Here is a 27,470-nt window from a genome sequence, read left to right on the forward strand (position 1 = left end):
TTATAGCAGTCCTCAGGCTCATGCCAATCTTTCCAGATATCATACAATTCCTTTTTCATTTTTGGATATTTGAAGCTTTCTTGATGCAGGCACAATAGTGTCCCTCTCTCCTCACTGACTCTGAACTTTTTAAACCAGGTTTGTCACCATATACTTTAAAAGAGCTCCTTTCAAAAGCTACCAGTTCACTTGAATTTCTTTATTCTTTACATTTATCTTCTTAGGAGGTCTGTCTCAGCTTCCTAGGTTGTGTCAAAACTGTTTTTCCAATTCTTTCTCTGCAGCAACAAAGGCTGTTATTTCATTATCATTTCCATCCTCAGATTATTTCCCACCTTTGGGTTTTCAATCAATCCCTTCCTGTCAGTTAGTTTTGAAATACTGCTTTCCTGGTAAAACCAAAGTCATGACTTCCTGAAACCAAAAATTTGCAACACTGGCAACCTGATCACTTGGTTTGTCTGTAGCCTGACATATGGGATGCTTATCACCGAAAAAGTTACATAGATAGTAAAAAATCTAGCTTATCACCTGGTCTTTTGATAATTCTGATGGTAGCTCAAAGACTCCTTCATCTGAATCCTCTTCTAATTTTCTGTTTTATGACCATGAAACAGTGTGTTCTTCCCCTTTTGATCTTTACCCACAGATAGTGTACAATCCTCTTTCATATAATTTCCTTTTCTTTATTTGACACTATTAGGTTGTATTACAAAGACTGTACCAGTTTTTCTTTTATTAAAAACAGGAAAATTCAAGAAAACGTATTTATTTATTTTCATTTTTGTCTCAAAACCTTTCCTGCTCTTAGCCTTCCTCAAAGCTTTATGAGATGTACAGGAACATCTCATGTAATGGGGCACATTATCCTGTTTCTGCACAGGAAGAGAAAAATGAACTATCATACACTCCCTGCCATACAAGACAGAAAAAAAACCCTGCATTTTTTTAATCATGGATTTAAAATTCTAGACAGATATAATTAATAGAAACACTAAAGCTGGAAAAGACTTCTGTAGGTTATCTAGCCCAAGCTTTTGCTCAAAGCAGAGCAAAGTTCAGAGCTAGGTTACGTTGCTCAGGACCTTGTCCTATCAAGTTCTGAATATCTCCACAGATGCAGATGAAGCTGAAGAATTTTTGATTCTGCTCAGTAAAATGATCTTGCATATGTTTTCACATAATGCCATAATTGGTTTTGAATGTATATCTTTGTGTGTCAGTTGTTTTAATTTCCTGGTGAAGCCAACAGGGACTGGGAGAACACCTGAAATATTTGGTTATCCAGTTGTCTAAAACCTGCTGTAATTATGTAAATTCATTATAAGGAAGGGCAAGGAGAGAAAGTCATGAGAAGGCTGACATCTAGCCTTGGTTTATGATGAACACTTATCTTATCAACCTACTGTTAATAAATTCACTAAAACAATAAAGAGCAAGATTTAATTTTAACTTGCTTTACTGGCCTGCTTTAGCAATGGCTAAAGGTGATAGCTTGGAAAAATATTAATCAGAGTCAGCTATTTAAAGTCATACCTATTTTTTGGCAGTTTCTGCAGGAAAGTTCATCTACCAGCCATCAACCATGAAGTTTCTTAGGTACCTCCTGGCTTACCGAAAGTTCCTGCTCATTGTCCTCACCCTATTGCTTTTACTTCCACTTCCTCTTATCATCAAAACCAAAGTAAGTAACCCACTTGAGACGTAATTATTCTGCACCTTTATGTCAAGCCCAAGATTCCCAGATCTTTTCAGAATCATAAAACCACAAAAGTGTTGGGTTGGAAGGGGCCTTGAATAACTTCATGATGTTCACATTGTGGATTTTCTTTTTTGTTGGTTTGTTTTTTGTGGTTTTTTTTTGTTGGCTTTTTTGGTTGGGGGGGGGGGAGATCTGTTTGTTTATTTTATTTATTTATTTGTTAACCCAGTGTATTTGTGTAGAAATGTAGAGAAGACAACAGCTTTAATGTAAAATTCTGTGCTCTTTGCATGAAGTTCTGACTTATGTATTTGTTCGCTTGTTCAGGAAGTGATTTTTTCATTTAATGTCATCTAGACTACCTTGAAAATCCTGTGCTTGCTGTCACATTTTGTTCACTTTTAAACAGCTTTTTACAATTGACAATGGAAATGAATTGTCAGGAAGACTGCTGCAATTACACTTTTATTTGATGATGGATTTTGTTATGTTCATCATTTATTGTGTTGTCTGAAAGCAAATGACTGGAATCAATGATCTGAGAAATTCCCTCTGTTTCCTAAATAGAGCAAAGGTTATGGCAGGACACCTTATTTTTATTTTACTTGAAACAAACTCCTCTGGCATTCAATAACTCTTGTGAAAACTCCAGGCTGACAAAACAGCTGTATAAAAATTTTATTAATGATTGCATTTGGTACAGCTCTGGTGTCAGCAGAATGAAATGTAATTCTACTGTGATGTATTTCACACATGCATTATAAGTATCGTGTAACAGCACATGGAAGTTCAGTTCAGAAGTCTTTGCATCGCAGATAGACAGTGGTTACAGAGCAACATGCTTCATACAATGTCGCATCCCAGTTTCAATATTTCAATTTTGTCTCTGAGAGGAAATTCTTGAGAAAATTTTAATGTGACTTAAGGGAGATGAACATTTGGGAGGTGATAAATGGCATTATCAAATAATTTAATATATAACATAAACTTCACTCCAAAAATAAATGCTAGCTATAGTTGACTGACTTGGATTTAACATTTCTGTTTGCATGTCAGAAGTTCTCAGAACCATTTTGTTATTTCTTTCCCAATACAAACCATCTCTGCTGCTGTTGAGCATTCTCATGCCCTAACCAGTGGCATTAAAAGATAGAAACCATTTTGCTCAAGAGCAGAAAAGGAATTCAAAGCTACACAAAATAGGTTTCTAGGATTCTAGAAGAAACTAGGCTCACGTTGTCATTATATTGTTATATTTGGCTGTATCTGCATTCTATAGGCAGCAGTTAAGTAAATTTTTCTGGTGGGAAAAAAAAAGGAAGAAAAATATCCTGTTTTCAAGGAGTTTAAGTACAGGACACTCACTAAAATTGCAAGTCTTAAAAACTGCTGTGTTTCTTCTCAGTCCTGCACAATATTTGTTATATTAGGTGATATCCTTGCCTTATTAATGTTGATCACAAAACACTATTGATTACAGGAAGGCAAAATTTGACCTGTTATTGAATGCAAGTCCTCTTAGAGGTTTAAAGGTTTGCTTGCAGCTGCAGAATATTTGATTTATGTTAAGTCATGGTCTACGAATGCTCCAGAATGACCTCTATGATAAATCGTGCTTGAAGAAAAAAGCAGCTGACTTTTCGCCCATGTTTCCTAAGTGGTAGAAATTAAAAAATTTTACTATCATCTGTTAGACACAATTCTTTAAAACTGAATTTTTTTTTTTTACAGACTATGTTTCATATCTTAGCTGGATTACTGATAGCAGACAAAAAGAACCCCAAATTTAGGTCCCTTGACAAATTTAAGTCCTTGATTTGTTCCAGGTGGGGGCAATCTCTTCCACAGCTGGACTTTCTATATTGTGATTTCTTTCCTGGATGATTCGCTCATATTTTTCTTGGTGCCTCTTGTATTCTAGGAAGCAGAATGTGCATACACGTTGTTTGTAGTTGCCATCTTTTGGCTCACAGAACCTATGCCACTGGCTGTTTCAGCTTTGCTCCCTGCCGTTATGTTCCCATTGTTCGGTATAATGGAATCCAAGCAGGTAACACTTTTTTTCCTCTCTATCATATTATGGATTTCAGTGACAAAAATCTGCAAAGAGAGAACCACATAATGTTGAAACCTGATAGGCTAATCCATGGATTTGCTGAGTGCCAGTCCCAACAGATCTGCCTCAAGACTTCCTTACATGACTTGTCCTCAGGACTTGCCTATATTTCTTTAATATTTTTTCCTAGATTGTGATTTAATGCTTCAATGCGAGTCAATGGGAAAATGCTAGATAGATATAAAATGTCCTTAATGTTACAGAAACAAAGTGACACACTAAAGATACCATGTACAAAATGCTGAGCGTATATTTTCATGTCAAAGAGAGGACTGCACAGGGGATCATACTCTAACGCTACGTTTAAATTTGTTCTTGTATCTGTCAGATAGATGACTAAACTAATAAAAGTCTGTTTGTGAGATGGGCCTGATGACCTTGGGATGTTCATATCATAAACCTTATTTTTCTTTTTGCTTTAACACTATGCCCTTTAGTGCAGTTATTCTTACATCATTTGGTTAAATGAAATTGAAATTTCAATTAAATTAACAGTGTAAATTTAAGCCAAAAATGTTTTCCAATATTTATTCCAAAAATAGACCCTTACTGATTTTTTTTTTTTTTTCATAAAATGATAATACCAAATACTAATAGAAAGTGGCCATTTAGTTAACAAAATATTTTTTGGTTTTATTTCAGGTGGCATCTGCTTATTTTAAAGACTTTCATCTGCTGCTGATTGGAGTAATTTGTTTGGCAACGTCAATAGAAAAATGGAATTTGCACAAAAGAGTGGCTTTAAGAATGGTGATGCTGGTGGGTGTCAACCCTGCATGGTATGTGTTAAACAATGTCTTGAAGGACAATAATACTTGTGGAAAGCTATGTATTCCAGAAATAATTGATTACTGCTTTTTCTGTAGTAGCAATCCATCCTTTCTTTCTGCTCAAAGTAGATATTTGAAAGGATATGATTGATTTGCAGTTGACAGTTTAGTATTTTGCTGAAATACTAATTGAAAGTTCCCTGCAGTGCTTCTGTTCATAATAAGGATCCTTCTGAACAAAATACCTGATGACTTTGTGAATAAACTATGGGTCCTGTTTCTTAATGGTGGTTAATATATTACATATATGATTCTCATATTATGATTTCAATATCCTTTGCAAAATTCTGGACATTTCCCAAGAATACAAATACACAATGAGGAAAGTAAGTCATAAAACTAAAGATGTGGTGAGGAAGGAAAACCACATTAAGCACAGTGTCTGTATTTACGCTTTTTTCTTTGTCTACCTATTAAGAAAATATCAAAGGAATATGAACTTCCCCACGTGGATGAGGTGATGAGGGAGATGAAATCACAAATTCTCTATTTACTATCATATATCTTATGAAGTGAAAACTCTTTGCTTGTTTTATAAGCTTGCAGAAATACTTCAGGCCCACACATTCATCTATCAGCACATCAGTAAGGTGGCAGATAATGTGTAGAGCAAGTCTGTCTTCCCAGAATACATGATGCTTAATACTCTTCACCTGGAAGCAGACAGTGACATGAAGTAAAAAGTCAGGGAAACTTTTAAAAACACCAGCTCTAAAAAATGAGAAGCCTCTTAGGTGTTCTAACTAATAATACCTCATTATTATGCATTATTCCTATTCCTCAATGATTTGTCTGTCCTAATTTTAAACATAGCATGTATTTTGATTTTTCCTTCATCTTTTGATAGCTGACAGCTTTCTTTTTTGACAAAATACTCCTTACATTCTTGTAAACTGCCTCCCGTTATCTTCAGCTACATTCTTGAGCTATGCAGTTTTAGTTATTTCAACTTCTCTTTTTTTGATCATTCCTAAATCCTTAACTTTTGGCTGAAATCTTGAAAGGGAGAACACAGTGAATGACGAGCTGTGCCAAACTGAACACTACTGGGGAACTTGCTGTGGACACAGAAACCTGCAAGCAGTGTTGAGCATACCTAGAGCAACTCCACAGAGAGATTTGTAACCCTCAGGAAGCAGCACCTCTCATAACTATCTCAGCTCTATCACTTTTTCTGACACTTTCTTTCTATCACTTTTTCATGACAAAAGGATGATAAGATTATGATAAGATGATGTGTGAAGGAGAGGAACCTCCCACCTCTCAGCATCTGCTGCTCGTTAGTTGTGCCCACTGCAAAGTGATGCTTGCTCTTCTCTGTGCAGAGCCTTCCTCCTCCGCTAGCAGGAGTAGCCGGGCAGCCTGTCACATTGAAGCCTCTTCCAGCCCAAGGTAGACATACCACTGTAGGAGGTTTCTGCATTAAACGTCATAGAAGCTGTAGCAGTGGAAGTAGAATAGCAGGAGTTTTCTGGATTCTGCCTTTTTCTGGAGAAACTGGCTTGTCTGAGAAACAGCATGGCCAGCAGAGCTAGGAAAATGGTCATCCCCTTGTACTCAGCACTGGTGACACCGCACTTCAAATACTGTGTTCAGTTTTCGGCTCCTCACTACAAGAAAGACATTGAGGCGCTGGAGCATGTCTAAAGAAGGGCAAAAAGCTGGTGAAGGGTCTGGAGAATAAGTCCTGTGAGGAGCGGCTGAGGGAACTGGGCTTGTTTAGCCTGGAGAAAAGCAGGCTCAGGGGAGACCTTATTGATCTCTACAGCTACCTGAAAAGAGGTTGTAGTGAGGTGGATGCTAGTCTCTTCTCCCAAGAAATAAATTATAGGAAAAGAGGAAACAGCCTCAAGTTGCACCAGGGAAAGGTTTAGGTTGACCACCGGGAAACATTTCCATAGATATATTTCTGTCGGGTTGTCAAGCATTGGAACATGCTTCTCAGGGAGGTTGTAAAGTCACTGTCCCTGGAGGTATTTAAAATATGCGTAGATGTGGCACTTCAGGACACGGTTTAGTGGAGGATGTGGCAGTGCTAGGTTAATGGTTGGACTCAATGATCTTAAAGGTCTTTTCCAACCTAAATGATTTTATGAGTGTATAAGTCCCTAAACACCTCCCATCATTTGACCTATGTAGTCTTGTCTGTAGAGTATGAGGGAAAGGTGAATATGTCTATGCAACCTGCAATAGATTGAGTAGTAAAACATTGAACATGAATTACATAGCAAAGGGTGAGTTGATAGTTGAATGTAGATGAAGTTATCATCCAAGGTTCCACAATAGCAACACAAAGAGAATAATATAAGAAAAACCTGGGACTGAACAGGTTAGGATTTTCTTAGGGTCACTCATTAGAATACAACACACTGTACTAAATGGTCACCTGACCATCAGTCCATCAAATGCTGGAAATTTATGATGGACAGTTTTGAAACATGTTAGCAAATGTCTTTATTTGTTTTGGTTTTAAGTCCTCTTGCAAGTTGTACTAAAATTATATTTCTCTACAATGTAAATATTCACATTGCGTGCTTAGCCTGACCAGCATTTTCTGCATAAAACTCTATGCTAAGAACACAAATCTTTCCCAACCTCCATCAGAGGACCTAATCAAAAACTGCATAAAGTTATAGGTTTCATACTACTGATGACAATTTTTGTTGCATCAGGTCCACTATTCACTTGCAGGTCTGTAGATCATTTCATCATTATACAATTAAAAGTGCACAGAGAAAAGACAAGGTTCTCCTACTGAAACATAATCAAGTTTGAAATGCTGCTATTAGATGAAATGAAAGGCTATGAGAGGCATTCTCAATGTCATTTCTATGTCATTAAATATCGTTTATGTTATTTTTGTATATAATCTTCTCTTCTCATGCTGGGTACTAAACCTTATAGTTTTTGTGAAGCTTTTGTCAAGGCTAGGCCAAGAGCTTTGCAAATTGCATGAGTGAATTGTCTGAAAATGCTGCAACATCACAGTCCCTCCACTTACAGTTTTTGTCTCAGTGTTGTGATCCATAGCAGGTGTTTAATGATGCTGTCAACACCTTGGGACAGGAAGTCAGGAAGATTACTCTCATTTACAACTCCAAGAGATGCATTCTGTACATTGCATAAGTACAATCACGAATTGCAGAGATACAATTCTTGTTTGTAGTAAACTTAGCTAAAGATGTGCCAGGACTGGACTAAGACATTGTAATGACCTTTGTTTTTTCATTTGGTATCAAAAATTTATGTTCATTGAAGCACAAATAATCCCTACACCTGTCATGGCACTCTGATTCAGAACTAAGTTAAGTACCACTTCCTGAGTTGTTAATATTCCTTTCTACAACAGCTGGACTGGTATCAAGAGGACTTACAGCCTAAGTAATAAGTCCAGGGTTTTGACCCAGCTTGTACAATAGGGGATTAACAGCATTAGCAGTACTGCCATTTTAAATTTCTTTCAAGCTTATGGCATTCATGGTGCTCTTTCTTCTTTTCTTTATTCTATAAAAAAAAATTATTGTTTCTGTTTCAGTTTATAATATATTTGATTCTTTAACTCTAAAATATGATCATTTCAATGTCTTTGATCAAGATTATTGTAATGCATAATCTTCCTCTGAGGTCAATTACAAGCTTTAAATTTTCTGTGTTTCTATTGAAAAAGCTTTCAATTTGTACTAAATAGAGTGGTGATGGGAGGTGTTTTGCTGTATCAGTCACGGACTCTTCTCTCCTGTTCCAGGCTTGTGCTGGGTTTTATGGTTAGCTGTGCTTTCTTGTCAATGTGGCTCAGCAACACCTCTGCTGCTGCCATGGTGATGCCAATTGTAGAGGCTGTAGCTCAGCAGATCATCAAAGCTGAAACAGAAGCTGATGCGCTGGAGATGTCTTGTTCTAATGGTTCCATCAACCCAACACTGGAGCTGGACGGTAGGCACACAGTGCAGCTTTTGTCTTTGCTCACTCTCATTCTGCAGTGGAGTAAACACTACATAAAATACAGTTGAATGGCTAGGGAAATCATTATATGCTCCATTGTAAAATGTCTTGGATTACTGTGAGTGAGGTCTCCCATGTTCATAAAGATTAATTAAAACTGAACATGGTGCAGAATATGGCAGTTATATGAGAGGAGGGGAGAAGGGAAGAGGCTGGCTTGTTCAGCCTAGTGAAATGTTTGAAAAGAAATATGATAACAAGCTATAAATACACTGTGGGTTAAACATTAGCAAGAGAAAAATGCTCTTTAAGCTCTAGAGTAATGTGGGGAGAATAGGTGAATCTAAACTGGTTACGTACATAGTTAGATTGCAGATTAGAAAGATTTCCCTCTCATTAGAAGATTCAGCCCCTGGGCAATAGGACTCATGAAGGAATAAGGCACAGCTCAGCTGTTTTTAAGATTGGCACTTGTGAATTTATTCATAGGATGATGTGAAGTTATTGCCTGAAACGTGACATGCTGATGGAGCCTTTCCAGTTTTGTTTCCTTAAATACTTACCTGTCTTTGCATTAATGTCTTACAGAAAATATAGGAGAATATGAACGCAGTGACTGTAAAGAAAAAGAAAAACAAGTTAATGGGTAATAGTTATTCATTTACTAAAATCTAGTATAAGAAATTATCTAAATAGAGTATGTTCGTTAAAATACATACTTTTGTTTTTCCAGATATGAAAATGATGTGGCTAATACTGTGTGCACAATTGAAAAAGAGTATGAAAAAGAAAAGGAACAGGTACTTAAGGTGTCTTTTTATTATGCGGCTCATGCGTGTAACGGTTTTAACCTAAATCTCATTTCTATATAACACCTAAGATGGCACAGCTAGCAGTGAAGTAGTTTCATGTGAATAAGAGATAAATGTGTAGATATGCATAGAATTTGCTATGTACTTATTTTATTAGTGGTTTTGTGCTCCCAGTGTATTTTACAAGAGTTAAAGTAACCTCACCAGAGTATAAACTCTGCATATGAGGATATATAAGGAAATTCTTGTGTAAAGACTGAGGCAGCTCAGGAAAAGGACTTTGGGTTTTGACTCTCTCCCCTCCTCTTTTGCATGAATAGTTGTAGTACCACTGTAACAGCAAACCAAATCGCACTGCATACAGCTCTATTGCCAGCAAATTATCTCACTCTTCTGGGACATCTCTGAATCCTATTTTTGTGCTTGATGATGAGCCCTTCTTATATATTAATTGGTGTGTATTCTTTCTAAGCAGAACCTGCCACCAGCTGAAACAGGGAGAAAAAGCAAAGAGGACAAATACAATGGGATTTTCAAAGTGATGTGCTTGTGTGTTGCTTATTCTGCTACCATTGGAGGGCTGACCACAATTACAGGAACATCAACTAATCTGATTTTTGCTGAGCACTTCAATACGTAAGAGTCTATATTATTTGCATTCTTCTTAATCCTGAGTTTTAGCTGTTGTTTCCTGAGCTCTCACATGGCTCCCCTAAAGTGCTTTAGAAACTTTGCCTGTCAATTTGACATTATTTGATTCTACTACTTTTTGTTATTTTTTTTTAAAGACATAAAATGAAACTGCAGGGTTGTATTTGCCTTACAGTGGGAAAGGCTGTAAGTGATCATCCAACACATGCAACAGGATGGCTATTCTTTGGTTAAGTAGTATTTTGCTCTTTGAATAGCTGCATGGAAAAAGATGAGCTTATTTGAGAAGGAAGACACAACTTCGCATAAATAACTCAGACACTATCTGGCCTTAAAGGACTGTTATTCATCTTTAAGTACAGAAAGAGCTAAGTTTGGGTCTGCTTAGCAAAGAGCATCAGGAGACTTTCAGGAGGCTGTGCTAAGGGCATTGTTCAAATGAGGAACTTAGGTATGTTAGTCAAAGAAAAAATTCAAATCAATCTGAAACTACATTCAGTGGAACCCTTGGTTTTGAGGTTATTAAAAACATTCTTTAATATTCGTTTTCTTTTCTAAGTAGAACTACTTTGAAAAGAAAATTGGTAGATTTCGTTCCAAGGCCTTTGAAAAACCAATAGTTCTTGCTGAACTTTCTTTTCTTCTGCAAACTGCTCATTGCAAAGCCACTCATTTTAAAACAGAACAAAGTAAAGCACAATTCTTCTATTACCTTTTATTACCCTCTTCCCGCTATTCTGCATTGCAAAAAGGTGAAAGACCAGTTATTGACAGGTTTTCTTCCAGCCTGTGTTCCATTAATGGATGAAACTTGGCTTCAGCGTGGTGCTAAAGAGAACTGAATTGGTAGGTTGTAAATTAGCCTGTGCTAAGAGAATAGCAACAATAGAAGCAGTATGGAAATTATAAGAGTGCCTGTTACTGGGGCCAAAGTGCTACACAGGGCAGACTATGGCATTGTAAGTCCTTCAGACTTAAACTTTTAGACATATAGACTTTTCTGGCTCAAGCAGGAGCCTAGAAGAATCCAAGACTGATTACTAGGGATAAAAACTGTTCTTGTTTATTTCCCTGAAGTTGTAGAAAACTTGAAGAAAACCGGCTTGTAGCTGGTTTTTCAGTTTGTCTTAGCTGTTAACAATCTCTTCAAGAATGCATAAGCAGATTGCTGTTCTCTCCCTCTGCTAGGATCATGTGCCGTACAAGCATGTGCAAGTTAGTTTCATACTCTACTAGGATTTTTTTCAATCTTTCCACAAACACTGAGACTAATCCTTAACTTAAGATGAATCTACCACCTACCGGTGCAAATATTTTTATCTTTACCTATCTTGCTTCCCTTCCCTAGAGGCCTGTTTCGTATTTATGCCCTGTCTGAAGTGGGAATTGACCTATTAGCATGACTTGGACACATCTGCAGTCTACTTTCATGTATCATAAACACTGAAACAGAATATTCAGCAGAAGAGCTGCACATACAGCATATTTCTGAGTTTCTCACTCTCAGTGGCAAAACACTTAAAATAGCACTGCAATAGTGCTCATATTTTCCCAATTTCAGTATTAAATACATTGGATTTAGCATTTACTGTTCTCTACTTCCCTCCTTTTCATTCATCTCATAAAGAGGAAAACAGTCTATCTGTGTTAGCACTGAAGGCTGCTGCCGAGAGTCCCCAGCCTGCTGTTGAGTTAGGACATGCAATTATTCTCTGATCCATAGGGCAGAAGCAAACAGTGGAAATGTTGATGCAATGCTAAGCATCCCTGGCCAGCTTCCATAGACCATCCTGAGACCAGCTTCCATAAGGGCTCCTGTTCAAGAAAGGGTTGCTACTGATCCTCTGAGGCTCACTCTTAATTGTATGCAAAGAGACATATAGTGTCTAGAATATCTAACTGGGGGAAACAATGTTTAGCTAGTAGGCTAAACATTAGTCTGCTCATCACTGTCCATAGGATACACAGATGCCTTTACTGGCCAGGAAAGCATCACTTAAGGATGTGATGGGTTGGTCCTTACTGCTCCTTGGAATAGATCCTTGGTGATGCTGGGTCCCTTTTTTCTGACTCCATATATTTTGCCTTTAATATTTTAACCATTTCTGTGTTTGTTTCTTCTCTCGAATCCTTCAGGATGCTGCAGACCCCCATATTGGTGCTTTCTCATCTGCAGTTTTACCTCTTTAATCTTACGTATCTCTGCTGTAGAGACTTTCTCAGAGCTCTTTTCCACACAAAGCATTTTTTTCAAGCATTGCAAGCCAAGGTTCACAGCTGGGCCATAACAGTAGGACTATGGATCCTGGGAGCCTAGGCAGCTGCACTCCAGAGTGAGGGGAAGGCTGCGGGGAGATTAGAGAGATAAAGGGTTACCAGATAATACTATGTCAAGGAGAAAACCGAGCTCTCCTGTGCTTGAGGAAGAGTAAATCCTATGATGAAACCTTTGGTTCTCCAGTCTGGCTCACTGATAGGTTACCCAGTTTTCCTATTCTGGTAACTGATTTTGACCTTCCAACATGAAGAGTAAAACTTTGCCAGCATCAAATTATTTTCAACCTAAGCAATTTCAAAGAAGTCATAAAAGGAATTATCTTATCTGGATTTGTTCTATGAACCAAATTTGTTGACATTTGTAGTGTTAGCCTGGAAAGAGTTTATTGTTATTGCACTGAATCACTGTAAAGAGAGGATTATTGAAATCAGTCACACCTTTTCATTTTCTGAAAGAAATAGGTTTAGAAAAGAAACAGTTCAGTATGTCCTGTCCATTCTTGCCTCAGGCAAGACCTGGAATAGATAATTAAAAAATAGCATATAATCCAAACAGCCCTATATACTGGATAATTTTAAAAATAATTTAAATGAATTTTTCCAGTCACCTGAGGAGTATTTATTCTGGAGATGAAGAATACCTAACTTTAATATTAAAATTACTGGAAATGCTTACATATGCATTCAGCCCTGCACAAACTTACTGTTAAACCTGATCACAAAAATTAACATTTTATAATGAAATTGACTTTTTAGTATAAAGTTTTCAAGAGCTTGTTTTTATTGCTCAGTAAGAAATTATCACGCATAATTCAGGGAAGATCATAAACACTTTAGCAAGTCATTGATGCTTAGTCATTGTTATGCTGATGTCAGGTTTTTCCCATCTTGAAATTAGTACATTCCAAAACTGATGTGGTTCATCATGTAATAAAAGACAAATAGCTACATCATAAATAAAATACTTTTTATTGTTCGAGTTTCACTGTCTAATCTCTATGTGCAGTTGCAATATACAGCATCACATCAAAAAGTGGGTATGAGTTTTGGTTCAGTCCCTGCTGGCACTTTAATTGCATTATATGTAAGCATCATAATAAATACAGATAAATACTAAAATCTTCACAATTGAGAGAACACTTATAATAAGGATTTGCTGCTTCAAAGACCTATGTCACCGTCAGAATTCCTTTTCTTCTAGACAGGCCTGAAATACCTGGCTAATAATTGGAAATAGTTTTTACAACCTCTGGACATTGTGAACTCCTTTCCATCTGATTTTTACATCAAAGAGGAAGACTGTCCAAGGAGACCAGAATGTTCTTACTTTTTAATGCTAATTACTTTTAGCATTAAAAGCTCTCTCAATAGAGCTGGAGAAGCTAGAAGGAAGAATAACTTCAGTTCATAAAGTAAATAGGAAAACAATATTCATTTACCTGGTCTTTTCACCTATCCAACATCTATCCCATTAAACTGTAAATTCATTTCTTTCAGAAAACCTGTGCCTGTTCCTCCTTTACTTAAATGCACATTGCAGGGAGAGCTCTGATTAAATGGCTCACACCTGTAAACAGTAGATGAAGACAGCGTCAAAGAGACAAGGTGACTGGAGAGACAATCCACATAATAAATGAGCATTCCTGCCTTTCCTGGAAATTAGTAATAATAATTTGGTTTTAATCAGTTTTTGAATCCCTTATGGAATCTTAAACAATACAAGTCTTGATGTTGTCTCCACCATTGTCTTTTAAGTTCACTGGAGCTCATTCATTTGATTATATTTTCTTGTGCTAAAGTCACCTCTCAAAGAACGGCTTTTCTTCAAGTTCCATTTCTTTGTCATTCTAATGGTTTTTAACACTGAGTGGCCCTTCTTTGCCTACTGAACTCAGGCTAGGCACACCTAGATCAGCATCAGATCTTTGGACCTGTTGCTGATCCAGTGCTCAAACGATTGGCACAGCTAGCTCCTGTAGTGGTCTTGATGATCAGGAACAGGACGAGAGAGTGAGCGAGGAGAGCAGAAGCTACCTCACACTGAAAACCAACTACTAGCCAGAAGCATTCTCTTGCAATGGGGCTTTCTGGCACTTCTCAAAACTCTACATTGCTTTGCAAACCTCAACTGAACAGTTTTTTGTTTCCATCCAGACGTTACCCAGCTTGTCAGTGTATCAATTTTGGATCTTGGTTTATCCTTTCCATCCCCATTGTACTTGTTATTCTGCTGCTGTCTTGGATCTGGCTCCAGTGGATTTTCCTTGGGTTTGAGTAAGTAAATGTTGTAATCAATAAAACTAAAGCTCAATGATACAAGAAGTACTTTGTACCAGGAGTAAATATTACATCTAAGTTTAACAGGCTGAGTCTCTGCATGAGACAAGAATTTTTTAAAATAAGGATCCTTGACTACTCAGCCCAACGTGAAAGGTCCACATCACAAATGATGATAGCCATTCCTTTAGAATATACACACATCATCATTAACAGTGTACATGCGCAAGACAGAAGAATACTAAAATTTTATGTATTTTGGTCTAAGACTTGAACATTTATAGCCAGGATGTTGCTTGTTCCTGGAGCCAGTTCAAGGGAGTGGCTTGAATATTTGAGCAATATCTGCTTTATAAACTGGATGGCTATATTTGTAAATATGAAGTAAAAAACTTCCACTTTTCCAAATTTTATATGTGGTGGTATGGTGTTGTTTTGGGTTTTTTTTCTCCATAGAACTTGTGCTTTTAAGGTTTTGTAGAGGCCAATACTTTTTTGGGTTGATTCTTCAAAGTCTTATTCTCCATGGGTTCACTAACATCTGCAGAGACACTGGTGGGGACACCCGCCTCCACATTTACATAGCTTCTTATGGTGCAAGAGATGAAGAGTGAGACTGTCTGCTCTTAAGCAGACTTAAAATCATCCCATGCTTACCACTGTATAAGCAAACATTTATTGTTTAATTTTTCTTGTTTGTTTTGACAGTGTTCTTTTTAATGTTGTGTAAGGGTTTTACTCAAGAATAAAACCATAGCTTGTAGCAAATAGACTGCTGATCAGTAGGCAGGCTACTAACGTCATACAGACTTTTTCATTACAAAACTAAGTAAAGCAAAGTCATAAATGACTTTCATTAAACAGCCAGGTTATTTGTTTGATTCTTTCAATTAGTTCCCATGATTAAAATTTCATCCTTCCTGGGCAAATAAGCTAGTCAATAACAGAACACATTTTTTTGCTGCCTCTGTCAATCTCCCACTGGGCTTTGTCAATTAATTCCAATGCGCTCAGTTTGGTGTGTGATAATTAAATGGGAGATAATGCATTAAAAAGTGACAATTTTACTTTCGTAAAATGTTATTTGTAAAGGAAAGTTCAGACTATTTTTTTTTTCTGTGTACACTGTTAATTCATCCGTCAATATGGCTGATCTACATTCTAGTTTTGAAAACATGTTCAAGTGTGGGAAGAAGAAAACAGCTAGAGAAGAGGCCTCAGCACAGGTGATTCAGAAGGAATACAAGAAGCTTGGACCAGTAAGGTATGTCAAAATATACATATGCAAGCAGAAGTGACTAAATCCAAATATGAATTCAGGAAAAGTTATAACACATTCTGTTTCTGCTATAGCTACCCAGAAATTGTTACACTTGTCCTATTCATCCTAATGACCCTACTGTGGTTCACCAGAGACCCTGGCTTCATCCCAGGATGGTCTTCACTTTTCCCAAAGTAAGTAATCTTTTTGATACACCAACAAGAACTGTACTGTCTTAACTACATACTTTTTTTTTTCTCAATTAAAACCAACCAACCAACCAAACAAAACCAAACAAAAATACTTTCAATACCTCAGAAATATTCCAGGCTAAAGTTGTTAAAAACCTTCGTAATGTATGCAGAATAGGTAAAGTCCATCAACTTTCATAGATGCATGTGTGCAACACCTGAAATGTACTGAACTCGTTACAGGATAAAGTGCCTCCTAAAAGGGACTATGTCTATGTTCCAGACTTAGTCCAGTGAGGGAGAATGCATAATTGTTGATTAATTACCGTAATTTCATTCTTTTCTTCTTTGATAAGGGTCTTGCTTGTGCTCTGAAGTACTGGAAAATAGTTGGAGGTTTGGGACAAGAAAGATTTCATGTTGTTTAGGTCCTCCTGGATTTAGTATTTGTTGCTGCATGTGTCAAAGGCCAGTGTGGGCTTGGATGGTATATTTCCATTTTGTTTTCCTGTGTGCCAGTCATTTCACCAGCAGAATTTTGGTGTTTTGATCATGGGTTATGATTATATGACACCAGGCCTGCTGGCAACAGATGGGGCACATCTGTCTCAAAGGGGGAAAAGGATCTTTGCCCAGGAGTTAGCAGAGCTCAGTGAAAGAGCTTTAAACTAGATTTGAGGGGGAAACGGACAAAACCAGGCTAGCCATAGATAACCCTGGGGGTGGCACACCGATGTCTGAGGGACAGTATTCTAATGAGGTTCTTCAGTCTGCTGTCTCAATGGACGTAGGGGGTGGAGATCCATGCAACAGCAAAGACACAAGGGTTATTAATGTGTTAGAAACCACAGAAGCACCTGAGAATCGTCATGTAGAAATTAGGGCTTCTCCCCCCAGAAACGTGGCGGGATCAATAGGAACTTCTACTTTGCCCTTCTAGAGGGCAGACTTTGGCCTGTTTAGGAGCCCAGTTGACAAAGTCCTTTTAGAGGCAGTTCTGAAGGGCAATGGAACCCAGCAAGGGTAGATATTCTTCAAGAAGGAAATCTTCAAGGAGCAAAAGCAGGCTGTCCCATGTGTCAAAAGACGAGCTGGGAGGAAGAAGTCAGGCCTGGCTCGCCAGAGAGCTTTGGCTGTAATTCAGGAAAAAAATGTTTATGACCTTTGGAAGAAGGGGCAGGAAATTCAGAAGGACTTACAACAATGTCATGAGGTTAGATAGGGAGAAAAAATAGAAGGGCTAAAGCCCAACTAGATTTTAATCTGACTTCTGCCATAAAAGATAATAAAAAAATATTTCTATAAATACATTAACAACAACAGGAGGGCTAAGGAGAGTCCTCATCCTTTATTGGATGCAGTGGGGGGAAACATAGTGACAATGGATACAGAAAAGGCTGAGGTACTTAATGCATTCTTTGCCTCACTCTTCAAGAGTAGTTCTCCGGGTGCCCAGCTTCCTGATCTGGAAGACAGGGAACAGGAGCAGAATAAAAGCCCCATAATTCAAGCAGAGATGTTCAGCAACTTGCTACGCAATTTAAACACACACAGGTCTATGGGGCTGGATGGGATCCAACCAAGGGGATTGAGGGAGCTGCTGGAAGTCCTCGTCAAGCCACTTTCAATCATTTATCGGCTGTCCTGGCTAAGTGGGGTGGTCCTTGTTGACAGGAGGTTAGAATATGTGATACCCATCTGCAAGAAGGACTGGAAGGAGGATTAGGGGAACTACAGGCCTATCAGTCTGACCTTCATGCCTGGGAAAGATTATGGAGCATATCATCTTGAGTGCCCTAACAAAGCACATACAGGACAACCAGGAGATCAGGCTCAGTCAGCATGGGTTTATGAAAGGCAGGACCTACTATGACGAGGTAATCTGCTTAGTGGATGAGGGAATGTGGATGTTGTCTACCTAGACTTTTGTAAAAGCTTTTGACACTGTTTCTCACAGCATTCTCCTGTAGAACCTCGCTGCTCATGGCTTTGGAGGGGTGTACTCTTTGCTGGGTAAAAAACTGGCTGGATGGCAGAGACCAAAGAGTAGTGGTGAATGGAGCTTAATCCAATTGGTGCTGTCACAAGCGATGCTCTCTAGAGCTCAGTATTGTGCACCTTTTATCAATATCTTTACATATCTTTATCAATATATTTACATATCTTTATCAATGGAAAAAGGCAATTGAGTGTATCCTCACTAAATTTGTGGACGACACCAAGCTGGCAGGAGTGTTGACCTGCTGGAAGGTAGGAAGGCTCTGCAGAGGGATCTGGTCATGCTGGATTGAGGGGTTGTGCCAATGTTATGAGGTTCAACAAGGCAAAGTGCTGAGTCATGCACTTAGATCACAACAACCCCATGCAACACTACAGCTTGGGGAAGGTATCTGGCAGAAGAGGACCTGGGCATGTCAGTTAACAGCAGCTGGACATGAGCCAGCTTGTGCTCAGGTGGCCAAGAAGGCCAATAGCATCTTGGCTTGTATCAAATAGTTTGACCAGCAGGGCCAGGGCAGGGATCATCTCCCTGTACTCACCACTGGTGAGACTGCACCTCAAATACTGTGTTCAGTTCTGGGCTCCTCACTACAAGCAAGACATTGAGGTGCTGGAGTGTGTCTGAAGAAGGGCAAAAAGCTGGTGAAGGGTCTGGAGAATAAGTCCTATGAGGAGCGGCTGAGGAAACAGGACTTGTTTAGCCTGGAGAAAAGCAGGCTCAGGGGAGATCTTATTGTCTCTACAAGCACCTGAAAGAAAGATGGAGAGGAAGGGTGTCAGTCTCCTCTCCCAGGAAACAAGTTATAGAACAAAAGGAAACAGCCTCAAGTTGCACCAGAGAAAGGTTTAGATTGGCTATTGGGAAACATTTCTTCACCAAAAGGGTTGTCAGGCATTGGAACAGGCTTCTTCGGGAAGTTGTAAAGTCACCATCCCTGGAGATATTTAAAAGATGTGTAGATGTGGCACTTCAGGACACGACTTAGTGGTGGACATGGCAGTGCTACATTAATGGTTGGACTCAATGACCTTAAAGGTCTTTTCCAAGCTAAATGATTCTATGATTCTATGATAAATGTCATGTGAAAGTGCGTCCATCATGCCTTCTTTCTTTAAATATATTCCCACCATTCATACATTCACACACCATCCCCAATGCTCTTCCAAAATGCCTTTCAGGGGATCTTACAAAGAATAATTTTAGCCATTAAAAATTTTTAAATTACAAAGCAAAATTATTTTGTGTAGAAATAGCATTAAAAAGTGTTTTAAAAACTAAGATTGTTTAAAATTATTTACTGTTTAATTATCAAAAAAATGCAAAACAATATTTTTTTTCCTTATAGCAATAGCAGAGCTGATGATCGTGGTCTTATATGAAACACTGTATTCTTGAAGAGGTTTTGGAGTGTTGACCTAATCAAGCAATCAGCTATCTAAGCAATCAGTCTGGCTTTGCTTCTCCTTCTGCTTCATATTGATAGTCAGTGCTCATCGAGCACCCTTTAATGTGATACAACTTATACTGAAACACAGACATTGTAAACAACCTTTCAAATATGGGACTTGTGGCTCAAATAAGTTATTTCAGTCCAGGGATTCCAATTTTCTTATTTGAAGTTGTCTAGTTACCGTTGTCTGAGGATTACGTTCACTGTTAGGGAAAAGCAGAATATTCTCAAAATAAGTGTGGTTACAGGTTTTACACAGGGATGTTACTTTGTTGGTGCCTCTTGGAAGGCATGCCCGAGGATGATTTCCTTGGAAGGGAATGCAATCACACGTCATGTCACATTAGGCTGAATCACGTTATAATTTGGAGAGGTAACCAGGAGAGAAACAAAACTTGTGACATTCCCTCACAAAACCTTTAAGGAGAAAGAAAGTATTTCTTACTATTGAGACCTTGCCTGTTTCCAGATAGTTTTCCTTTATGCCTGACATAAACCCAGACAATTATATTTTTACTTTTCTCAGCAATGAAAACTTTCCAGCCAAGATGCACGATAGGGGCAAGGAGTAGCAGTAAGTTATCTTCTGTTAAGAAAACAAAGAAACAGGAAAAAGAACTTAAACCCAAGGAACTGTGTGTGGTTCTATCAATGGTAACATTGCACTCATCACCATAATGTCCAAGAGGCTTCTAACAGTGCATGAACTGTGGCTTATATCTCTCATGCACTTGTTCGCTAATACTTCCATGTACAGAATTGTTCAGTGTTTTGGGATTAAGTATACTGATAGGCATGTGCAGAACTTCCTTAAGATTATGCTACAGGAAACAGCTGTACGGAAACACTCTCTGCCCTTAGAAATCAGATTTCTTAACCAGAATCTGATAGTACTGATAGTACTTACTTTCCACGGGCTCTTATCTCACAGTCTCAAGCCAGCCTCATGGAGATTCTGTCACGTGCAGACAGGAGCTTTGTCCTTACAAAAGCCACAATGTCAGGGCTATGAGTGACCTTGAGACCCGCCCGAACAAGTGAGTGGGTCCTATTAGGTGGGAATAACACCACTCTCAGAGTCTTAAATCAGGCAGGGCCATCAGTTAATATATTCTAAGATGCTGAAGATCAGAAGAGCTACGTCGTTCTGTTGTTCCATGTGTTAACCCCAACAGAGATTTATTTTATTAGAACATGAATTCCCAGAAAGCAACCAGGCGGCAACTCACAGGTTCCTCAGATTTTAGAATTTATCACTTTCTTTGATAATCTGTCCTGGTGGACAATCATCTCTGTTGCCAAACGAAACAAGACAAGCTCTCACCTTGTTTCTTGTCTGAATATAGCTTCCAGCCATTTGGTTTTGACTTCTCTGCTGGATTAAAACCCTTTCTGTGATAGGTGTTTTAAGGATATACATATCTGATTTATTTATATCCCATTACAAGCTTTCTTTCAACAAACTGAATGAAACGCTCAGTTTTGTTTCAAGACAAACTTCCCATCACTCTCACCATTCACGTTTGTGCACTCGGCCCCTTGTGTGCATCCTCACAACTTACTGAATACTTTAAAATACAAACCCTGACTTTTTTTGAAATCCTAGCAGAAATGTTGGTATTCTGTGAAGATGATACCTCCTCACTTTTTAAGTGTAACTTTTTGAAATGTCAGCCAATTTTTAATCGACATTTGTTCTGTATCAATATTGAGCAGAGCTCATTTTTAATCAGTGTTATCAGATGCCTTTCAAACATACATTACCCTTACCAATTAATTTTTCTTAATAAAATTTTATAAATCTATTACAGACTAATCCTTTACTGTCCTGCCCTGAGCCCCTATTGCCTCCCTCTGAAGGCAGACAGCAGGGTGTTTTAATAAATGCATCATAACACTGTAGAGAGCAGCATAGGGTAAAAAAGTCTCTTTCCTCCTTATCTGTTGACATCACAGGATCACACAGTTTCTGCTGCAGTAGTTTCCTGCCGTGTCCTGGCCTGATTCCAGGCTGTGGGGTGTTATCTTCATTTAGAGGAGTTTCAAGTTGGCCTCTGTCCAGGACTTTATGAATCTCATAAGAAAGTTCAACACTGGGCTGCAGCTGGTTACAGCTGATGTATGCAAGGTGGGCTTCCCTCACACTTCCTCAGATTATTACCCGAGTATATTTTTCATTTTTTCTGTATGTTTTATTCCTTTCCTTACTTCTAGTACAAGGCTGCTGTGTACTTTTGCCAATAATTCTACTCTCTACAATGATCTCGGAGTATTGTGAGATCTCCTTAATCAACTGCTTTTTTGCTTCCTTGTAGGACAATCAGTTTTGCAGTGTTATAAGGAGCAAGATGTTGTAGAAGCAATTATATTGCAGCTTGGATAAATGGACTTTGTAAAATGTTTATCTCAAAATCTGTTACTGATTGAAAAGCTTCTGTTTGGAATGGGGCCATGTGTGCCTTCATAATAATATGACTAATGGTAGGATATTGTGTGTGTCACAAGCAGTTTTTCTGAGAATTGTGTTTTGCGTCAGGAAAACTAACTTTTTGTGAGCCAAAACTTGCACCTCCCTAGTTCAACAAGGGGAAGTGCAAAGTCCTGCACCTGGTGAGGGACAGCCCCTGGCACCAGCACACTTTAGAGACACCGAGTTGGAATAAAGCTTGGTGGAAAAGGACCTAAGGCTCCAGGTGGACACTGAGTTGAATGTGATATATAAGGTATATATAGGCAGAACTCTCTGCCTTAAGAAACCATACCAAAATAACAACTTGGTTTTTAAAAGTGTTTTCTGTTCTGTGCTAGCCATCAATAGGAAGTAGGAGACAGGATGTCTCCACTACAACTTCTATGACGGCTTCATGTGCAGCTTTTGTGACAGCATTAGCTGAACTATGCTTGTTGTGGTGTCAGTGTGCTATACCTACTAAAGCTTTTTGAATTTCACTAACACTGTACTGTTGTTAAAGCAAAGGGGTCTACTAGATCCCATAACATATAAATGGAAGATGATTTTTCCTTTTCAGTGAAACACCCTGGTTTAGTATAAAACTTTAAGTTGCTGGTAAAATCTGCTAGAAAGTTATGCTTGGACCTATTGTAGCTGCATATGCAGAAAAACATATGGTAAGAGGCTGAGAGGACAAACATATTGACATTTTGGTTCAGGAAAACTTGCAGAAGTGCTTACAGGAAACAGAAAAAAAACCCAACAAAACAAAGCTTAAGAAAATGTTTTAACTTTCTTCATCAAAATTCTTTTTTATTTGAATGACCATCTTGGCTGAAATAAGACAGACTGGGATATGTCACCACCTAGTAGTGTGTTACACAATCAGATGGATGTGTTAACATGGTCTTAGAGCTCAGCTTTGCCCTTTGCCTGACCTTTGGGCTACTCTGTACAGGTTAGAAGGATTTTGGATCAGTTCAAGAAATACTACTGCAAGTAGCTCTCAGGCAGCAGATATCACCAAAATAAACATGGACCTTGTGTCTATGACTTTAGTAAGGACAATCATACGAGGATGATAATAAAGCTCTGCTGCATTCTGTCAGTTACAAAACCACCATCCTTTGTGGGTATGCACAGTGCTCTTACAGTCTGTTGGACTGAATCTATTGCAGAGGATATTAAAGTTAATAAATTTGTCATTGAACTGTGAAGATTAGTTCTTTAAGCATCAACTATTCCCAAATATTCCCCTCCCCCAGCTTATTTCTGTGTGACAAAATAACACACGCTTATTCAAGATGCTTATACATGAATTTAGAGGACTTGCATCTAATATTTCTACACATGTGGTAAAATGACCTCGTCTGGCTGACAGATATCCACCCAGCTGCTCTCTCACTCCCTTCCTCAATGGAACAGAGGAGAGAAAAAGGTCAAAAAGCTTCTGGGTCGAGATAAAGACAGGGACACTTCTTAAAGGCAAAACAGACTTGATCTAGGGTCATTTAATTTAATTACCAATTAAAAATAAAACTGGATGGCAAGAAACAAAGATGAAAACTAAAATGCCTTTTCTCCATCCCCTTTCTTTCCAAGCTCAACTTCACTCCTTCATTTGTGACTCTACCTCTTTCCACTGCACTAAGTGCCACAGAGGGTGAGGAATGGGGGGGTGTGGTCACTCCATATCAGCTGCTTTCTGCTGCTCCATCCTTCTCTTCACTCTTTTCTCCTACTCCTCCTGGCTATATATATATTTATTTGTTTTTCTTCTTGTTGACTTTTCCTTAGGTATAAAGGCTATGCTACGGACTCAACAACTGCCTTAGCAATAGGCCTCCTGTTCTTTATTATTCCAGCAAAAACATTGACAAGGACTTCAAATGGAGAGAATAGTTAAGTATATTTTGATGTGAATAGTACTAAAATAAGGCATTTAAGATGCTACCATAAATATAACTTATTACACTTGTAGAGGAATGCTAAATACTAATAGTATAATCTTACTACAGGATAATATCTTACTGGGATGTAAAGCATCCCTGGTCTGGAAATCAGTACCAACAATTAATGTGAGCAGTGGCAGCTAGTATTTTGGGGGAATCTGCTATCTGCATCCCACTGCCACCAATGGAAACCATCTTTCCGTTGAATGTGATGGTCTTTAAACAGGACTGCATAGGGCAAGGTTAGGTTTATTTTGTTGAAAAGGTTGCTGCTTGTTTAAGATACCCTATAAAATTTCATGTGGTAAATGGGATGTCCCTGCTCATAGCAGGGGGGTTGGACTAGATGATCTTTGAAGGTCCCTTCCAACCGACACTGTTCTATGATTCTATGGTTCTATGATTCTACGATTCTCATTTAATTTTTCCCTTTCAAAATAGAATTTAGCCTGATTAAAGTACACCTCTGGCTTGTCCTCTTTATGCATTCAATTATACTGCTGAAATTGATGAGATCTGGGGGTTCACAGAGAATGCAAGGTCGGAACCTAAATGAGACTAAGTGAGGCAACATTTCCTCAGCAATCTGTCTGAACAGCGTAGTTTCATTGAGTAAACTCATTGATATCCCACAGCTACCTTCCACATAGGGAAATGCTCCACCAGTGGAAACTACTATAGCTTTATTGTCTTCAGGCTGTGAAAGTTTTCACCAGCAAAGGATCTGTCCCAGGAAGTGCAGGTTGCTCAAAGACTTTCTTCATGTTATAATGATGAAATTTTGCCTTCGAATACTTCCCCAGTACTTCCTCAGAGGCATTTTATTTCAAGTTGTTTTTTTCAATACGTTATTAAAGGTTGTTGGGGTGGTTAATTTGGCTTTTTTAAAAAAAAAAAACTTTTTTCTTTTCTTTTCTTTTTTTTTTCTCTAGCTGTTTTTGATTACACTCCACTGATTACTTGGAAGGAATTTCAGTCATGCATGCCCTGGGAAATAGCTATTCTTGTTGGTGGCGGATTCGCTTTAGCAGACGGCTGTGAGGTAGTGTGATTTATAGAAGATACTTAACAGTTGGCATGACCCACATGAGGAGCCATTCAGACATGCAGTGAATTACAGTTATTCTCCTCTTTCATCAAGTTATTCTGTAACAATACTGAACGTAGTAAATGTGATGAATATTCAAGACATGCAGAAAACAGGGTTACAAAAAAAAGTTTGCTTTGTCTTCAAAGACTATGCACAATGACAGCTACTGTTTGTTATTTAATTTAAGCTTGATGATGGTGGGTGTTGTGCAGACACAGTGTTGCCAAAGCCTTGAAGTTAATGTCCCATGTTACTGAGGTATCCCTCATGTGGAGCCCTGCTGGCTACTCCAGTAGATCGAGCAGGTTTGGACGCAAACTGTGTTTATGAAGCCTGATGTATGCATATTACAATTTTTTAATTATGACTCCTCTAAACATCTCAGAGATGCAAATACAAATAAATGGAATAAAGTTTGCATAGGTTCCTATGACACCACTCAATTAGAAAAACGTGCTTAAAAACATGCGGTAAGAATACAGAAAATGCTTCTACACAAATAATTCACAATTAGCAGATGAGTAAATTCCTGTTCTATACCATTTATTAAATTTTCTTTTCAGTGTTTTGTAAAACATAATCATGTTGTCATATTCCTTATGCAGGTTTCAAAACTTTCTGAGTGGGTAGCATCTAAATTGTCCCCTTTAGGATCACTCCCCTTGTGGTCGATTATCCTGATATCATGCCTTATTGTCACTTCAGTGACAGAAGTAGCCAGCAATCCAGCTACCATTACAATATTTTTGCCCATACTATCGCCTTTGGTGAGTATAACTAGGTTGTTTTTAATCAGAATCTGCTCTATCATCCTTGTAATAATACAGATGCTCTGAGAGGCAGTTTTTAAAAGTCTCCATAAAATACACCATGCATTATTTTTGCTGTCTTGTGTTGTGCATTGGATATTTGGTTGGCTTGGAGCGTTCTTACAAAATATGCTGAAAATTCAGTAAAATTAGCTAGAAATTCAACACTCAAAAATCAGCACTGTTACTCCTATTTGTGAATAATCAAAACACTTAAAAAGGGCAGCTCTGTTAGTGTTTCTTCAGGACCACATCTTCAGTGAAAATGGTTAACTATAACTTTCAAGCTGTGACCAAATTGAAGAGAGAGCTAATAGAAGTGCTTTATAAGTAATTCTCTTTTCTTCTCTACTTATCTCAATTATGTCCTGTCTTCTCATAATCTTTATCAAAACACCCAATTCTTTTTTCTTCTTCAAAACTTACTGATCATCTAGTCTGTAGATTTTCCTCTTGGCCAGCCTAGACGCATACCAATGCCCTTTCACTCTTACAAAGAAACCTTAGTCCTCGCTTCAGTGAATCCCTCATAAGTATTATATAAAAACTCAACTTTCTCATCTTTCTTGCAGGTTTGGGTGGTTGTGGTTTTTTTTGGTTTTTTTTTTGTTTGTTTGTTTTGTTGTTGTTTTGTTTTTTTTTTCTTTTTTTTTTTTTCATTTTTGTGTTTAGTGCTTGTGCAATGTGCATACTCTCTGCAACAGTCTTATTTTGTGGACTAAAGTACAATTAGAAAACATCAGGCATGAATTTTAATTTCAGTAGCTATTCTATATTAGAATCACCTCTTCTCTAAAGCGTTCCCAGATATAATCTTAAAAGTGACTTATCAGAAAAGGCTATTTCTCTCTATTTAAACTGGCAGCTCTGTTCTGAGTTGACTTGTGTCAATATGTTAAGTTTGTATTTATGTATGTTATTCAGCAAATGTGTCCCTTGACGGCTGTTCTCTCTCTTTTATTTTATGATAGGCTGAAGCCATTCATGTGAACCCACTTTTCATTTTGATACCTGCTACCCTGTGTACTTCCTTTGCATTCCTGCTTCCTGTGGCAAACCCAGCCAATGCCATTGTATTTTCGTATGGTCATTTAACTGTTATGGACATGGTGAGTTTTAAGCAAAACACCCTAAAGAGCATTTTTAGCATTTTAAAATCTTCGGTTTCTTGATTAGAGTTTCTGCTTTCTTTTTCTTCTCCTTTAGGTGAAGGCTGGTTTGGGCATTAACATCATCGGTGTTGCTATAGTTATGCTTGCAGTTATGACATGGATAGTACCTATGTTCGATCTCTATACTTATCCAAGTTGGGCACCAAACATTCCTTCTACAAATAGCACTGGGCTGTAAAAAAACAACAGTAATCCTAGGAATTGGTTTGGATTGTGTTTGTTTCTTTCCTTTTCCGCTGACATGTGGTGAGTCATTTAAAATGCTTTTTTGTCACTACAGCAATAGGGATCTCCATTACTATATATGCCATATTTTCCAGTCTGTGAGGCTGATCATCCAGTCTGAGAGTCTAATAGGGGAAAGTGTTAGACTTCTGAAATAACATAAACTTACATCAAGTTTCTAATCTAGCTCAGCTAGTCTGAATTTTTATATCTTCATGTTATGAAGGAAAAAATGAATGTGCATAGCCATTGTCACTGG

At 38.1% G+C, this 27,470-nt stretch overlaps 1 protein-coding gene across 1 annotated transcript; it reads left to right on the plus strand.

Annotated features, from left to right (window-relative positions):
* Positions 1-1,585: 1,585 nt before the first annotated feature.
* SLC13A1 (solute carrier family 13 member 1) lies at positions 1,586-27,164 on the plus strand (the record flags this gene model as incomplete). Its single annotated transcript, XM_080632335.1, has 15 exons — positions 1,586-1,684; positions 3,624-3,752; positions 4,461-4,597; positions 8,394-8,581; positions 9,179-9,236; positions 9,324-9,390; positions 9,875-10,038; positions 14,485-14,604; positions 15,773-15,871; positions 15,961-16,062; positions 23,761-23,864; positions 24,848-24,957; positions 25,611-25,772; positions 26,786-26,923; positions 27,021-27,164. 15 exons carry the CDS (start codon positions 1,586-1,588, stop codon positions 27,162-27,164), a joined length of 1,821 nt encoding a protein of 606 aa, XP_080488461.1.
* Positions 27,165-27,470: the final 306 nt, after the last annotated feature.

This window comes from Psittacula echo (assembly GCF_963264785.1).
Source record: "Psittacula echo genome assembly, chromosome: 1".
Lineage (NCBI taxonomy): Eukaryota > Metazoa > Chordata > Aves > Psittaciformes > Psittacidae > Psittacula > Psittacula echo.